The sequence below is a fragment of the Canis lupus genome, chromosome 17, assembly GCF_011100685.1.
Source record: "Canis lupus familiaris isolate Mischka breed German Shepherd chromosome 17, alternate assembly UU_Cfam_GSD_1.0, whole genome shotgun sequence".
NCBI classification, from domain to species: domain Eukaryota; kingdom Metazoa; phylum Chordata; class Mammalia; order Carnivora; family Canidae; genus Canis; species Canis lupus.
Genome location: NC_049238.1, coordinates 40,039,383 through 40,055,631, shown reverse-complemented (window position 1 = coordinate 40,055,631; position 16,249 = coordinate 40,039,383). Strand labels below are relative to the sequence as shown.

At 46.2% G+C, this 16,249-nt stretch overlaps 1 protein-coding gene across 1 annotated transcript in view; it reads left to right on the top strand.

The window, feature by feature from the left end:
• TCF7L1 (transcription factor 7 like 1) overlaps positions 1-7,173 on the top strand; it is a 159,764-nt gene extending 152,591 nt beyond the window's left edge. Inside the window, exons 7-14 of the mRNA XM_038562405.1 lie at positions 1,740-1,872; positions 2,890-2,992; positions 3,254-3,337; positions 4,049-4,192; positions 4,924-5,083; positions 5,167-5,274; positions 6,071-6,146; positions 6,740-7,173. Coding sequence (XP_038418333.1) covers positions 1,740-1,872; positions 2,890-2,992; positions 3,254-3,337; positions 4,049-4,192; positions 4,924-5,083; positions 5,167-5,274; positions 6,071-6,146; positions 6,740-7,173 — 1,242 coding nt within the window. The remainder of the gene's footprint in view (positions 1-1,739; positions 1,873-2,889; positions 2,993-3,253; positions 3,338-4,048; positions 4,193-4,923; positions 5,084-5,166; positions 5,275-6,070; positions 6,147-6,739) is intronic.
• Positions 7,174-16,249: the final 9,076 nt, after the last annotated feature.

Below are 16,249 nucleotides of genomic sequence, written 5' to 3'. Positions count from 1 at the left end.
GAGAGACAGAGAAGCAGAGACACAGGCAGAGGGAGAAGCGGGCTCCATGCGGGGAGCCCCATGTGGGACTCAATCCTGGGACTCCAGGATCACGCCCTGGGCCAAAGGCAGGCGCTAAGCCGCTGAGCCACCCAGGGATCCCCCTCTTTGCTAAGTTATAATAAGGAGTTGATGTCTTGCCTAGCGCTTTGCTTTTAGTGGGGTGCTCAATAAAGCGTAGCTCTTTTTGGGGTGCCTGGGTGGCTCAGTCGGTTAAGCATCTGCCTTTGGCTCAGGTCATGATCTCAGGGTCCTGGGATGGAGCCCACGTTGGGGCTCTCTGCTCAGCAAGGAGGCTGTTTCTCCTCCTTGTGTCCCTCCCCACCCCACCCCTATTGTGCACTAGCTTGCTCTCTCTCTTTCTCAAATAAATAAAAAACTTTTTAAAAACTGTATATTTTGGGCAGCCCTGGTGGCCCAGTGGTTTGGTGCCCACCTTTGGCCCAGGGCGTGGTCCTGGAGACCTGGGATCGAGTCCCATGTCGGGCTCCCTGCATGGAACCTGCTTCTCCCTCTGCCTGTGTCTGCTCGCGCTCTCTCTCTCTCTCTCTCTCTCTCTCTGTGCTTCTCATGAATAAATAAATAAAATATTTATAAAATCCTTTTTACATATCTTATCTTTTTATAATAAAACTCCTTTTAAGTCAGACTAGATTAAAACAATTCAGTTTACCAATTCTAGGACACACAGGTTTTTCCCATTTTAGTATCTCTGAAGTCAGAATGTGTCAATGGCAAGCCAGTGTATTTTTTTCCTTCTTAATAGTTTTATAAAATAACGGTACTTCTTACATTTGCTGGTGTTTTAAAGGAAGTGTGGTAATTAGGTTAGCAGTGTTTGAAGTGCTATAGGAAGACAGACCTGTTTTAAGTGCTCTTGGATTATGTCTGTAGAGACTAAACATGACAGCTGGTTCCATGAGGTCTGATGGTGACAATTCCCCACTGGTCTGTTCCCAGTCTCAGACTTGAACTGTGAGCTCCTATTTCTATGAAAAATATTTATTTGGAAAGAGTGTGTTGAATATTTTAAACCTCACTGAGGGGCACCTGGGTGGCTCAGTCAGTTAAGCATTTGCCTATGGTTCAGGTCACAATCCCGGGATCCTGGGATCAAGTCCCCCATCAGGTGATTCTGCTCAGCAGAGTCTGCTTCTCCCTCTCACTCTGCTCGCGCTCTCTCAAATAAATAAATCTTTTTTTAAAAATTTTTATTTATTTATGATAGTTAGAGAGAGAGAGGCAGAGACACAGGCAGAGGGAGAAGCAGGCTCCATGCCCCGGGAGCCCGACGTGGGATTCGATCCCGGGTCTCCAGGATCGCGCCCTGGGCCAAAGGCAGGCGCCAAACCGCTGCGCCACCCAGGGATCCCTCAAATAAATAAATCTTAAAAAAAAAAAACTCACTGAGATTACACAGAGCATAGTTAATAATTCAATAGCCTATAGCATTTAGGGCTGCATGGCATACATGAATCGAGTGTATGTTGTTTGGAAGAGGGTATGTTGGAGGGTGGGTGTAATCTCTTCTCTGATTCTGTGGGTTTTTTTCCCTGCTGCGTAGACTGCTCCTTTCTCTCCCGGGCTGGATGGGCTGGTGCTTGGAAAATACCTGGCACATATTGAACACAGTAAATAACAGCAGATTGTATTCTCTGTCTCCTTGGCAACTGTGCCTAGTCTTTTTCTCTCTCTTTCAGTCTAATAAAGTTCCTGTTGTTCAGCCCCCGCATCACATGCACCCGTTGACGCCCCTCATCACCTACAGCAACGACCACTTTTCCCCTGGCTCCCCTCCCACACACCTCTCCCCAGAGATCGATCCAAAGACAGGTGAGTCATCCAAAGCTCAGGCTGGCCCCCATGCAGAACTCCAATGGGGCAGGCTTGTCTTCTCGGGGAACATAATGGCCCTGGAATCAGGCAGCCCTGGGTGCAGGTCATGTCTCCAATTCCCGAGAGCCTATAACTTTGCCCATTAACCTTAGCCTTTTCTGATTTTTCATCCGTGCTTCCCTGTGTGTCCCTTTCACATCACAGAGGCATTGTGAAGATAAGAGGAAATTACATGAGGCAAGGCCCAGGGCCTGGCTCCCCACTAAGGAGGTGGTGTTGCTCTGCCATGTTTCTCTAGTTTAGAATCTCTTAATACTTTGGCGGTGCAATGAGCTGGAAGTGAGGGGAAGTCTGCGTTGACCTTGAGTCTAGCCCAGCTGTGGGCTGTGCCTCCCTTAACCAAGACCTTTGCCTTTTATATACTGAACATTTTCAAATAGAGTAACCAGTCTAGCCAGACTTAAAAGTGTAGCTACAAAGCAGCAAGGCTGAGCTGGCTTTTTTTGTTTGTTTGTTTGTTTAACTTGTTCACCAGAACTGTCCACCCCAGGGAGACACAGCCTCATCAAATTCCCAGAGTTGTCATGGCTCAAAGCATTTTTGGAACCCCTCTTAAGAGAAATCACAGTTACTTACTATAAGTAACAGATAACGAAGAGGACAAACATGGAATAGAAATCCAAAGTTTACTTCTCCATGAATGGGGCAGGTTATCTAGAGGAATAGTTAGATGACTCTGGGGAATATCTTGGGTCTCTCAGTCTAGGACTTCTGGTTCCTTTCTTGGATGACTCCTGTATAAGCAACTGGAAATTAGTCCTGATGACAGAGGAGGGATCCATGTAGCCAGAGAGAAGCCGTGTTAGTCCTGCCTTCCCCGAATATGCCCTTGACCCCAGCAGAGCTAGGGAGGTGACAGGCAAGGATAATGAAAGAAGGGACTTCTGGTTTGGTGTGATTTCCAGGTACGTGGTAGGGCCAGGAAGCAGTCTGACACATGTCTCTTTGAAGCAGGAATCCCTCGGCCTCCTCACCCATCTGAGCTGTCTCCATATTACCCACTGTCTCCTGGAGCTGTTGGACAAATTCCCCATCCCCTTGGCTGGCTCGTCCCACAGTAAGGAAACTCATAGCCTTTCTCACCCTCCTTCCTTCTGTATGCTGTGCTCTGCCTCCGGTACCTGCCGTGAGCCCTGGGGGGTCTGTATGCAGCACCTCCAACCCCACATTGGCATCCTCTCACCAAAGCCCATAGCTTCCTCTTACTTCTGCCTTCCTGCCCCTTATCATCCTTTCTTCCCAGCCCTCTCTCCTTCCCTGTTCTGAACCGTCCCAAACTAGCCTGCTGACTAGTTTGCCTTGCTCCTGGCTCTTATAGGCAAGGACAGCCCATGTACTCTCTTCCTCCTGGTGGTTTCCGGCACCCCTACCCTGCCCTCGCCATGAACGCCTCAATGTCCAGGTGAGTCCCAGGACTGGGGTGTGAGCATGAAGCGGCCTTTGCAGGGAATGGTCCTCTACGAGTGGCCTTGCCATTTCTGACCACTGAAAGCTTTCTCTTGGCCCTAAACAAGGAGGTACACCTTTCCTCCCCACTCACCTCCTTTCCTCCCCACTCACCCTCATGCCCCATGGTCAGAATGGAGACCCCAGACTCGGCTCACTCTTCCCATCACCCTAAGGGAAGAATTTTAAGGCTCCAGCACTTAGCCTCCCACCACATCCTCCCCACATGCGAGGCTTTGTGCACTGAAGCCAGAGACTGGGAGAAGACTAGTTTCTCCTGAAATGATGTCAGGAGAGGGAACAGTAAAGGGGGCTCCTGTCCCAGGGGCTGGATCCTTCTGACAGTGACACCTCTGGTGACAACGAAGTGCAACGCACAGCATATGCCCTTATTTCCCCATTGTGTACCCTGGCCTCTGGCCTGCTATACCTTCTTTTGCATGTTTCATCCTACCTGCTTCCAGCATCAGATACAGGAACCCCGTGCATTTGTGGGGGAAGGGGAGGATTGCTGGGTGTTTGCCAACCTGGTTCTGTCAGGTCTGTGAATGGGCATCCAGCTGTCAAAGTCCACCATGGCAGAGGCATTTACACAGCCCTGCCATGTCTAGGTGACAGGCACCAGCCTGAACCCCTCTGTTGTCGCTTGTTTCCACATGGTACACAGCCTGGTTTCCAGTCGGTTCTCTCCTCACATGGTGGCTCCCGCCCATCCTGGTCTGCCCACCTCAGGGATTCCCCACCCCGCCATCGTCTCCCCCATTGTCAAGCAAGAGCCAGCGCCCCCCAGCCTGAGCCCAGCCGTGAGCGCGTGAGTATCAGGCAGCCTGGATGGGCGGCAGCCAGTCTCTGAGCAGCACATGCCATTTATTTTTCTCTCCTGGTGGCGTTTAGCAGGCAGCCAGCAGCCTCCCTCAGCCATATTCTCTCCCCCTGGACTCTCTGTGTTCCTAACCTCTCAGAGAGACCTCTTTCTTTTCTCACAGTAAGGAAAGTTTTACAACCAGGATTTGGAGGCTGAAAGAGCCTGAGAATGCTTTTGACTTGCTTCCCCTCCCCATACACATGAAAGTATGAGCCCTGAAGGGAGGATTTTCTCCAGGTCACAATTGGCTGTTGGTGGCAGAGTGGAGAGTGTCCCCAAGACCCATGTTTTGTCCTCTGAGCCATAAAAGAGCGGGAAAGCCGAAGTCAGTGCCTCCTGGTGGAGAAGACCCACCCCCTTGCTTCTGCCCAGAGTGCCCAGTCCCCTGGCCTCTCTGTCCCTGGGGCCAGCGCCCCTCACCACCACCACCGCCCTCTACTCCTTCCTCAGGAAGCTAGCCTTTCATAGGATATGGCCTCAGCTCATTCCAGGGCTGGGAACTACTTGTGGAAGATGCTCAGGTGCTGCAAGAAGCCATGGCAGCTTGAATGGATGAACGCCCAAGCAGCTCATCCCTGTTCCCCAGGGGCGGTCGGCCCCGAGCCTCCGCGAGAGGCAGGGATTGCGGGCTGGGTGACCACCGACACGTGCTAACCTACAGCTTTGTGACTCCCCAGGAAATCACCAGTCACGGTGAAAAAGGAGGAAGAAAAGAAACCCCATGTGAAGAAGCCTCTTAATGCCTTCATGTTATATATGAAGGAGATGAGGGCCAAGGTGGTGGCTGAGTGCACCCTGAAGGAAAGTGCAGCCATTAACCAAATCCTGGGAAGAAAGGTAAGATCTGCCCTCGTCCCGGGCTGTGTGGGGCAATGTCCCGTGTTCCTCATTCTCTGTCATCTCTGACCCTCTCTCCACAGTGGCACAACCTGTCCCGAGAAGAACAGGCCAAGTACTATGAACTGGCCCGGAAGGAGCGGCAGCTTCACTCCCAGCTCTACCCAACCTGGTCAGCCCGGGACAACTACGTAAGTGCTGCCCTCAGGCCCCAAGAGTGGCATCTGTCGGTGACGCCAAGCAGGAAAGGAAAAGTGGCTACATTGACAGAGGACTCCTGAGGCCAGGAAGGAGGCTGTATTTCTCTAGAAATAAGGAAGGCATTTTAATGCTCAGGAGGCCAACAAGAACATGGCTCTGGTGTCCTAAGGACCAATGTAAATTTGTACCCCTGTCATTTGGAGTGGACTCAGCCTTTGATTCCATAATTTAGGATGCAGCGGGAGCTGTTCTGGCTCTGGTGGTGAGACTCTTGCTGGCCAGGGGTTCTGAATCAGGGGCTCAGCGAGCAATGTATGAGTTTCACCTGGCATTTCCAGTAACTCTTTCCAGTAATCTCTAGGCAGATTTTTATATGTCCTCATTTGCCATTTTTTCTGGTAAGACACTTCAGAGCTCTTAGATTTTCTGTGGGGCCTGAATCGCTTCTCAAGAGATCAAGAACCACGCTCTTCCAGGGAGAGAAATGGAAAAATAAGCCTGAGGGCACTGAAGGGATAAGGCCTTCTAAGAAAACCAGGACACCGGGCTGGAGGGAAGAATCAAGAGCATGTTCCAGGAAGGCTCATTCTGGCTCATTCTGGCTCCTCAGAGGCTTCTGTGGGGAGGGTGACCTGAGTGGCTGCCCTCCACCCCCAGCTTCCTCACTCAGGGAGGGTCAAGGGCAGTATGGGCAATATCCTGTCTCCCCCACTTCATAGCTGGGAGTTCCCCTGAAAAGCCAACTATTCTGACTCCGGTTACCCTTTCTTTGGCCATAACTTTCAGGGTAAGAAAAAGAAGAGGAAGAGAGAAAAGCAGCTGTCACAGACACAGTCCCAGCAGCAAGTCCAAGAGGCAGAGGGTGAGTCCTGAGGAGGGCACTGGCTCTTCTTCCCACCATCACAGTGGGGGCGGCCCCCTCACCGCTCCCAGGTGTCTGTAGAGTAGTGATAAGAAGCAGAGACACAGGCAGAGGGAGAAGCAGGCTTCATGCAGGGAGCCCGATGTGGGACTTGATCCCAGGTCTCCAGGATCAGGCCCCGGGGGGGAAGGCGGCGCTAAACCACTGGGCCACCGGGGCTGCCCCATATAGATGAATTGAATAAAATTCAAATTCCAGAAATAAGCCTCTACAGTTCTTTAAAAAAAAAAAAAAAAGGCAGCCCTGGTGGCTAAGCAGATTGAATGGAGATCTGTCTCCAAAAGTGGTGAGATTTAGGCAGTAAAGGTGATGATAAGATCTAGCTGAGTTCTTTTCCCTCCTATCAGATACTGAATCAGTCTTTGCCATTTTGGCATTGCCCCTTCTCCATGCTCTAGGTGTGCCTCGATGCGGCTTCCTAATCTTGCAAGCCTAGCTTTCAGGCCCCCCCTTCCCTCCCAGTAGGCGTTCTTGAGTTCCGCCTCACCCACGGCTACTGGCTGCTGAGTCTTTCTTGTGTTTTATCCCTGTAGGTGCTCTGGCCTCCAAAAGCAAGAAGCCATGTGTTCAGTACCTGCCCCCTGAGAAGTCCTGTGACAGTCCTGCCTCTTCCCATGGCAGCATGCTGGATTCCCCGGCCACTCCCTCCGCAGCCTTGGCGTCACCAGCTGCCCCCGCGGCAACTCACTCGGAGCAAGCCCAGCCCCTCTCCCTCACCACCAAGCCAGAGAGCCGGGCCCAGCTGGCTTTACACTCAGCTGCCTTCCTGTCAGCTAAGGCAACAGCCACCTCCTCTGGCCAGATGGGCAGCCAGCCCCCCCTTCTCTCCCGGCCCCTCCCCCTCGGGTCCCTGCCCACAGCTCTGCTGACCTCTCCCCCCTCCTTCCCAGCCACACTCCATGCCCACCAGGCCCTCCCCGTGCTCCAGGCCCAGCCTCTTTCCTTGGTCACCAAGTCTGCCCACTGAGCTGCCCCGACCTATGCAGGCTGTCAAGTGACTCGTCGAGTAGTAATGATTCAGAAGAAAAAAAAAAGGAAACTTTATTGGTCAATATTTGACCTCTGGACTGTTCTGTAAAGTGACTGGTAACAGCAGCACTTTACATTTTGTAGATGTAACCAGTAGCTGATCTTAAGGCTTTTTTAAAAAACAAAACAAAACAACAAAAAAAAAAACTTTACAAGAAAGAGGACTGAAAAGTAGTGTGTTATTCTACCTGTACGTACAGTGGTGGATGGACCTGGGCAGAAGACCCCTTTCTCTCTACCTCTCTTGCTCTCTGCCCCGCTCCCTCTTCTCGTGGCTCCCACGTGCCCCCTTCCAAGGCCACACGTCGGCCATGGCTGGCCTTCTAGCCTGCTGCCTCTTCACCTAGATCCCATTCCTGGACATTCCCTTTTACCTCGCCAAGTTTTTCTCCTTCACTCAACTCCATCGGTTCTTGCCTTCATCTTCGTCCTCTGCCCAGTGTAAGACTGTCATCATGTCAGAAGCCACCTTTTGCCTGATTGGTCTCCACCAGCATCCCCTTCCCCTCAGCGGGCCCTAACACAACAGCCCCCAGCTTTTGGTGGGCAAAGCGGTCCTCTGAAATGGTTTTTCCCCACACTGAAAGGGATTCAAGGTGCCTGCCACTTCCTTGGTGAAGAAGTCTCTGTGCCACCCCCTCACCAGTCAAGACCTCCCATCACAGTCCCAGAGTGGCAGATGGGACCTGGCCCCACGGCCTGGCTCCCGTCCCCTGGGTCAGTGCTAAAACAATCCGCCAAAAATCTAAACACCCTCCTCCCTCCCCCCATCACCTCACATGCTTCTTCTGTGTGTATTTCTTTTTGTTTTTATGGGGAATTTTTGGAGCATTTTAAACTTCCAGTTGTTTATTTTCACAAAAGAAAATAAAATTGCAGTTGCAAGACCTTTCCAGAGTATTTTAGTTCTTTTGTTGAATCAGGCCTCCCATCTTCATAGCAAGCCCTGTGCTAGATTTTTGCAGGGGGTTGGCGGGGAGAATACAAAAACATGCCTGACAGAAAAATTCAGCTGAACTTCCAGCCTGAAATGTACAGACCAGTCAGTATTAGTAACTGAGATCTAAAGACAGTCATCTTTATTTTCCTTTATCTTCTCATAATTGCCAAGAGGTAAGGGCATCCTTTGGTTGTTTTGCATGGTACCTAGCATCGCAACTCTTTTTTTTTCTTAAGATTTTACTTATTTATTCATGATAGACACAGAGAGAGGCAGAGACATGGGCAGAGGGAGAAGAAGGCTCCCTGCGGGGAACCCAATACAGGACTCAATTCCAGGACCCCAGGATCACATCCTGAGCCAAAGGCAGACGCTCGACCACTAAGCCACCCAGGCGCCCTACCACTGTAATTTTAAAACAGCTTCTTTGAGCTATAATTCACATAACATGGAATTTATCCATTTAAAGTGTACAATTCAATTAGTTTTTTTTTAAGATTTTATTTATTTATTTATTTATTTATTTACTTATTTATTTACTTATTTATTTATTCATGAGAGACACAGAGTGAGAGATAGAGAGGTAGACACAAACAGAGGAAGAAGCAAGCTCCATGCAGGGAGCCTGATGTAGGACTCGATCCCAGGTCTCCAGGATCACACACACTCTGGGTGGAAGGCAGCGCTAAACCACTGAGCCACCCAGGCTGCCCAATGGGTTTTCTTATGTACAAAGTTGTGTATCCATCATCACAATCTTAGAACATTTTGATCACCTCAAAAAGGAATCCAGACCTTTTAGAAGTCACCCCCATATCTTGCCCTTACACACCAGTCCCAGCAACCACTATCTGTTTTCTGTCTCTGGATTTGTCTCTCCTGGACACATGATTTGAATGGGATCGTGCAGGGGCTGCCTATCTGGCTGGGTCAGAAGAGCATGCGACTCCTGATCTCTGGGTGGTAAGTTCAAGCCCCATGTTGGGTGTAGAGATGACAAATAAATAAAACTTTTAAAAAAATAATATGGGATGATACATCATATGGTACTTTTTCCTCTGTGTGCGTGTGTGTGTATTGGGGTTTTTTTTGTTACTAGTAGGCTCCTTGCCCAATGTGGTGCTTGAACTCATGATCCTGAGATTGAGAGGCAGGCATATGCTTTACTGACTGAGCCAGTCAGGTGCCCCATATGTGGTCCTTTCTCACCGACTTCTTTCAACCTACTATTTTCAAGCTTCACCCATGATGTAGCATGTATCAGTATTTCATTCCCGTTTTTATTTATTTATTTTTAGAGAGGGAGATGGGGAGGAGAGGCGGGTGCAGAGGGAGATGGAGAGAAAATCTTAGGCTCCACGCCCAGGGCAGAGCCCCATGTGGGGCTCGATCTCACAACCCTGAGATCAGTTTCAGGCCTGAACTGAAACCAAGAGTCAGATGCTTACAATCTGAGCACCCAGGCACCCCTTTTTCATTTTTGATAGTAAAATATCTGTAACATAAAATGTGCCATCTTAACTCTCTGTAAATGTACAGCTCAGTGGCACTCATTCCACTGACAGTGTTGTATCACCACCACCATTTCCAAAACTTTTCAACCCCCCTGAACAGATTCTATATAACCATGGAGTCATAACCCCCTCAGTCCCACTTCCTCCAGCCGGTGTCCTCATCCCCTTGCTGTTTCCATGAACTTGCTTATTCCAAAGAGTCCATTTAAGTGAAATCCTAAAGCATCTGTCCTTTTATGCCTGGCCTATTTGACTTAGCCCACTGTTCTCCATGTTCGTACATGTTCTTGCATGGATTAGCATTTCATTGCTTTAAGACTTGATAAAATACTTAAGTCTTCCTTTGTCTTTTTATGAGTACTTGCCAGTTTTTTGTTTGTTTTTTTTTTACCCTACTCAGACATGGCTTCTTTTTATTGTGGTAAAATGTACATGATATAAAATTGAGTTTTAACTATTTTAAAATGGACAATCTAGTGGTATTCAGTCCATTCACAATATCACGCAATCCTAACTACTGTCAATTTCCAGAATGATTTCATCATCCCAAACAAACTACCTGTTAAACATTAACTCCCCATGCACCTTAGGATCCTCTAATCTACTTTCTATTTATGAATTTGCCTATTTTGGCTACCTTCATATAAATAGAATCCTACAGTATGTGTCCTTTTGTGTTTGGCTTATTTCACAGCATAATACTTTCAAGGTTCATCTACATTGTAGCATGTGTCAGAATTTCATTCCCTTTTATAACTGAATAATCCATTGTATATATAAACCACATTTTGTTTATCCATTCATCTATTGATAAATACATGGGTTGCTTATACCTTTTGGCTATTGTGAATAATAGTGCCTTGAACGTCACATGTAAGTATAATGTTTGAGTTTCTGTACTCAATTCTTCGGGGTATATACCTAGGAGTCAAATTGCTGGGTCATATGGTAATTATTTGTTTTAAATTTCTGAGGAATTGCCAAACTGTTTTCCATAGCAGCTGTACCATTTTACATTCCAGCTGGCAACATGTGAGGATCCAATTTCTCCACATCCTCACCAACACATTTTTTTCTGTTTTTTATTCCAGTAGGTGTAAAGTGGTCCTCAATGTGATTTTGATTTGTATTTACCTAACACCAGTGATGTTGAGCATTTCTTCATACGCTTATTAGACAGTTGTCCCAGACTATATATTGAGAAGACTATTCTTTCCCCCAGTGAATGGTCTTAGCACCCTTGTTGAAAATCAGCTGACCATAAATGTAGAAGCTTATTTTTTTTTTAAGATTTTATTTCTTTATTCATGGGAGGCGGGGGGGGGGCAGAGACACAGGCAGAGGGAGAAGCAGGCTCCATGCAGGGAGCCTGACGTGGGACTCAATCCCGGGTCTCCAGGATCACGCCCTGGACCAAAGGTGGTGCTAAACCACTTAGCCACCAGGGCTGTCCTTTTTTTTAAAAAAAGAAATGTAGAGGCTTATTTCTGGAATTTGAATTTTATTCAATTCATCTATATGGGGCAGCCCCGATGGCCCAGTGGTTTAGCGCCGCCTTCAGCCCGGGGTGTGATCCTGGAAACCTGGGATGGAGTCCCACATCGGGCTCCCTGCATGGAGCCTGCTTCTCCCTCTGCCTGTGTCTCTGCCTCTCTCTCTCTGTGTCTGCCATGAATAAATAAATAAATAAAATCTTAAAAAAAAATTCATCTATATGTCTTTATGTCAGTACCACACTGTCCTAAATACTATAGCTTCGTAGTAAGTTTTAAAGTTGGAAAGCATGTTTTATAGTTTGCAGAGTATAGGTTTTGCATTTAAAAAAAAAAAACTTACTTTTTTTATTTTTTTACTTTTTATTTTTTTTATTTTAATGTAAGCTCTATGCCCAACATGGGGCTTGAACTCACAACTCTGAGATCAAGAGTTGCATACTGAGCCAGTCAGGTACCCCAAGTTTGCACTTCTTTTGTTCTTTTTTTGATAGTAAATGGAATTGCTTCTTAAACAATTTCCATTTTTAGGTTGCCTATTTCAAATGTATTGAAATAAAATGGAGTTTTGTATATTGGGGTCATATCTTATAACCTTGCTGAATTTGTGTGTGTGTGTGTGTGTGTGTGTGTGTGTGTTTAAGTAGGCTTCATGTCCAACATGGGGTTTGAACTCATGACCCTGAGATCAAGAGTCACATGCCCTACCAACTAAGCCAGTCAGGCACCCTATTGCTAAACTTATTTTAATAAACTTTTAGAAAATCCTCAGGATTTTTATTTTATTTTATTTTTTTAAAGATTTTATTTATTCATGAGAGACAGAGAGAGAGAGAGAGAGGCAGAGACACAGGCAGAGGGAAAAGCAGGCTCCATCAGGGAGCCTGACGTGGGACTCAATCCCAGGTCTCCAGGATCACACCCTGGGCTGAAGATGGCGCTAAATCGCTGAGCCACCTGGGCTGCCCATCCTCAGGATTTTTAGATCACATCATTTGCAAATATAGTTTTACTACTTCTTTTCCAATCTGGACACTTTTTATTTCATTTTCTTGCCAAATTGTCCTGGCTACTTCTAGCACAGAGTTGGGTAAGAGCAGAAATGACTGTTCCTTATCTTAAAGGGAAAGCTTCCATTCTTTTACCATTAAGTATAATGTTAGTTGTGAGATTTTGTACAATGCCCTCTTTCAGGTTAAGAAAGTTCCCTTCTTTTCCTAGTTTGTTGTGTTTTTATCATGAAAGGGTGCAAGGAAAATTTAAGATTTATTAAAAATCTCTGCTACCACTCTCTTAAACTAAAATTGGTGTGCGTTAGGGGTTAGTGCTGAAATCTGCCTTCTCTAATCCTATTCCAGTTAGAAGCTCTGCCTGAAGAAGAACCATATAACTTGATTGGTGCCACACTTGATTTGTGATGCCTAAGATCAGCCAGGCCTCCTGTGCCACTCATTGGTTATGACACTTGACCTTTGTCAGCAGCTCTTCAAATCCCCTCAACAACTCCATGTCACCATCTCAAACCCCACCTTCCCAGTCTTTAAGACTGCATTGCCTCTTAGACTATCAAGAAAATTGAGGCCAACTGAGGGTTTTTTTTGGAACCCTCATATCCCCACCTCCATCTCCACTCACCCTCTAACCATTTTAACTGCCTTTCCACAGGTCTCAAAGTCAACCTGTTTGACTCTGGTTCAAGCCAAAGTCAACTGCTCTGCTGCACACTAGACTCAAACCTTCGTCTCTGTACCTTGTAATCTTGGTCACTCTAAATGACCTCTTCCCTTCAGTCAATTTACATAATTTGAAACTGTTTCACATGCAAACTTCCAGAAAAGTGTAGTTACAATTTACCTTCCATTCACTTCTTATCCCATTGCAGCCAGGTTTGCCCTCAACACTCTACTGAAATATCTAATTCTGGGACATCTGGGTGGCTCAGTGGATGAGCGTCTGCCTTCAGATCAGATCGTGATCCTGGGGTCCTGGGATTGAGTCCCACATAGGGCTCCCTACCGGGAGCCTGCTTCTCCTTCAACAGCCTGTGTCTCTGCCTCTCTCTGTGTCCCTCATGAATAAATAAATAAAATCTTAAAAAAAAAAAATCTAATTTTAACTCCTTATCTTCAACTCTATGCTGTATTTTATTTTGTTGATTTCACTTTCCTCATAGAAACACTCAGGTTGGGGCATCTGGGTAGTTCAGTCGCTTAAGCATCTGCTTTCAGCTCAGGTCATAGTCCCAAGTTACTGGGATCGATCCCCACATCAGGTTCCCTGCTCAGCTCATGTTCTTGCACGTGTGCTTGCTCTCTTTCAAATAAATAAATATTTTTTTAAAAAAAGAAACACTCAGTTCTATGACAATTGGGACAACTGGGAACTCTCAAAGGATGTTGAGTAAAGAAAGTGGGAAACAAGATGATTGTGTCCCAGAAGATAAGTGGCATGACTGGTTGTAGCACTAAAACTATAAAGAGGACCTGTAAGGTAAGAATGGTACGTATGTTTTGTAACTGGCTTTATTTTCAGTTAATAATCTATCATATGCACATAAATGCCTATAAAGAAGGGAAAACCAACAAAATATTCATGACAATAGCTCTGGATTATAAGATATTTTTATTTTCTTACTTTCATTTATCTTTATATTTAAAAATCTCATATAATGTAATTAATTATATAATAATAACTTTGGGGAGTCTTAATTATATGCCAGATATACTGCATGATTTGGACACTACTCTCCTGCCTAGTAATATGGATGCCAGGTCAAGCTAAACAATTCCATTCCCTTCCTTACACACATGCCAAGCAAATATCCTGTCATGTTAGCCAAATATTTATTTAAGGGAGGTGGAGATAATTTTCTTTTAGAAACAGATTCATTTACCAGTTCACATCCTTTAGCCAGAGCAGAGTCACATTTCTGAAATAACTTCATAAAAAATTTCTCTGATTCTTTTTTTTTTTTTAACATTATTTGACAGAGAAAGAGCTCACGCACATGCACGCAGAGGGAAGGGGCAGAGGGAGAAAGAAGTTTGAGCAGACTACCTGCTGAGCATAGAGCCTGACTCTGAGCTGGATCCTAGGACCCTAAGATCACAACCTGAGCTGAAATCAAGAGTTGGTTGCTTAACCCACTGCACCACCCAGGGACCCCACTTCTATGTGATTCTTATTCTCTCCTCAATAATGAGAGTGTGCGTGAGATTTTCTTACAACAGAAGAACACTGGGAAGTATATTGAAGGGTTTGTAAATAACAAAGTACCTGGTCCTGAAAACATTCTATGCCATGTACCTGTTCCTTGAAATTCTGAAGAATTTCAACTGACTGGAACTGCATGACATGTAACCTAAATATTGTACTCAACAGACTACAGAGGAGTAGTATTTCCCTTGGTGGCTGTAGTCCTTTTTGGTGGGATTACATTTTGACCCGAGTTAACTGGAATATTTTCTGATGTAGTTTTCTGTCACACAAAGACTTATGTTCTGGACAACTCCCAGATCATTTGCTCCTAAATCTGGCTTTGCTCCAGACCCATCCTTTGCCATTTTCCTTATTCTCTGTTATCTAGCAATCTTGTTCTCATCTTTAGACTTCCACAAAATATTAGGCTCCCACCTGCTTCCAGGCCTTCGCACATGCTGAAGGGAGAACTCATCCTCTTCTCTTCAACTTCACCTGGGAGATATCTACACTCTTAAGTTAGGATCTATCATTTTTAAAACTACTCTCTACTAAGCACCTAACCTGGCAAATGATTATAAAACGATTTCAAGCAGCCATTAATGTATAAACATAACAGTACTTTAAACAGTATGATATGGGGATCCCTTGGTGGCTCAGCGGTTTAGCACCACCTCTGGCCCAGGGCATGATCCTGGAGACCCGGGATCAAGTCCCATATCAGGCTCCCTGCATGGACCTGCTTCTTCCTCTGCCTGTGTCTCAGCCTCTCTCTCTCTCTCTCTTTCGCTCTCTGTGTCTCTCATGAATAAATAAATAAAATCTTTTAAAAAAATAAAAAAAAAAACAGTATGATACAAAACTATTTACCCAATGATACAAATTTGGAGGAAAATGAATATGTATAGAAAAGAACAAAAAATACACCAATATAAGACGGAGGAAAAAATAAGTACATACGTAAGTGTTAAAAAAAAAAAAACACTAGAAAATAAAACACTACATAGAAACACAATAAACTAAGTGGTAACTGTAGAATGGTAGGGAGCAAGAACTTTCTCATGTATAGCTTTTTTTTACTGAACCATTAGAATGTACCAAACCAAATATATTAAAATGTTTGCAAGACAGGGACGCCTGGGTGGCTCAGCAATTGAGCGTCTGCCTTCAGCTCAGGGCTCAGGGCGTGATCCTGGGTTGAGGGATTGAGTCCCCATCGCGCTACCTGTGAGGAGCCTGCTTCTCCCTCTACCTATGTCTCTGCCCCCCTCTCTCTCTCTGTCTCTCGTGAACGAATAAAGTCTTTTTTCTTTTTTAATGTCTGCAAGGCAGAAAACACACTAAAACTTTAATAGTGATTATCCCGGAAGAATGGGACAAAGATTTTGTCTTCTATTTCTATAAATACGCTCACTAAATCTTCTATAATGACTGTGAAGAACTTTCATGACCAGAAAAAAGATGTACCTTTGGGGAGACCTCGGAGAGCAGTTTCCGCGGGGTCAGGAAAGAGAGGAACTGGACTGGGAAGGCTCCCGCTACAAAGGTGACGGGATCAGTTTCTGTTTCCAGATGGGAGAGACCTGAGCGCAACACGTTTGTGTGCTACGAGCAAAGAACCATGAGAAAAGAGAGGTTAGAAAGGTGAGCAGTCTGAAGCCCAGGCGCCGGGTCCCAGCGAGTGCAGTCCCCACGGGGCCATCCGCAGGCTAGGGAGCTCTGGCTCTGCCAAAATTGTCTCGGAAATACAAGGGCAAAGAAGGAAAAGGGGACTGACGCTCGTGGTGGACCTGGGAAAGGAAGAAGGTGTAAGCTGCCTGCGCCGAGGGACGCTGCGCCGGCCCCAGCGAGAGCAGAACCACCGTCCTC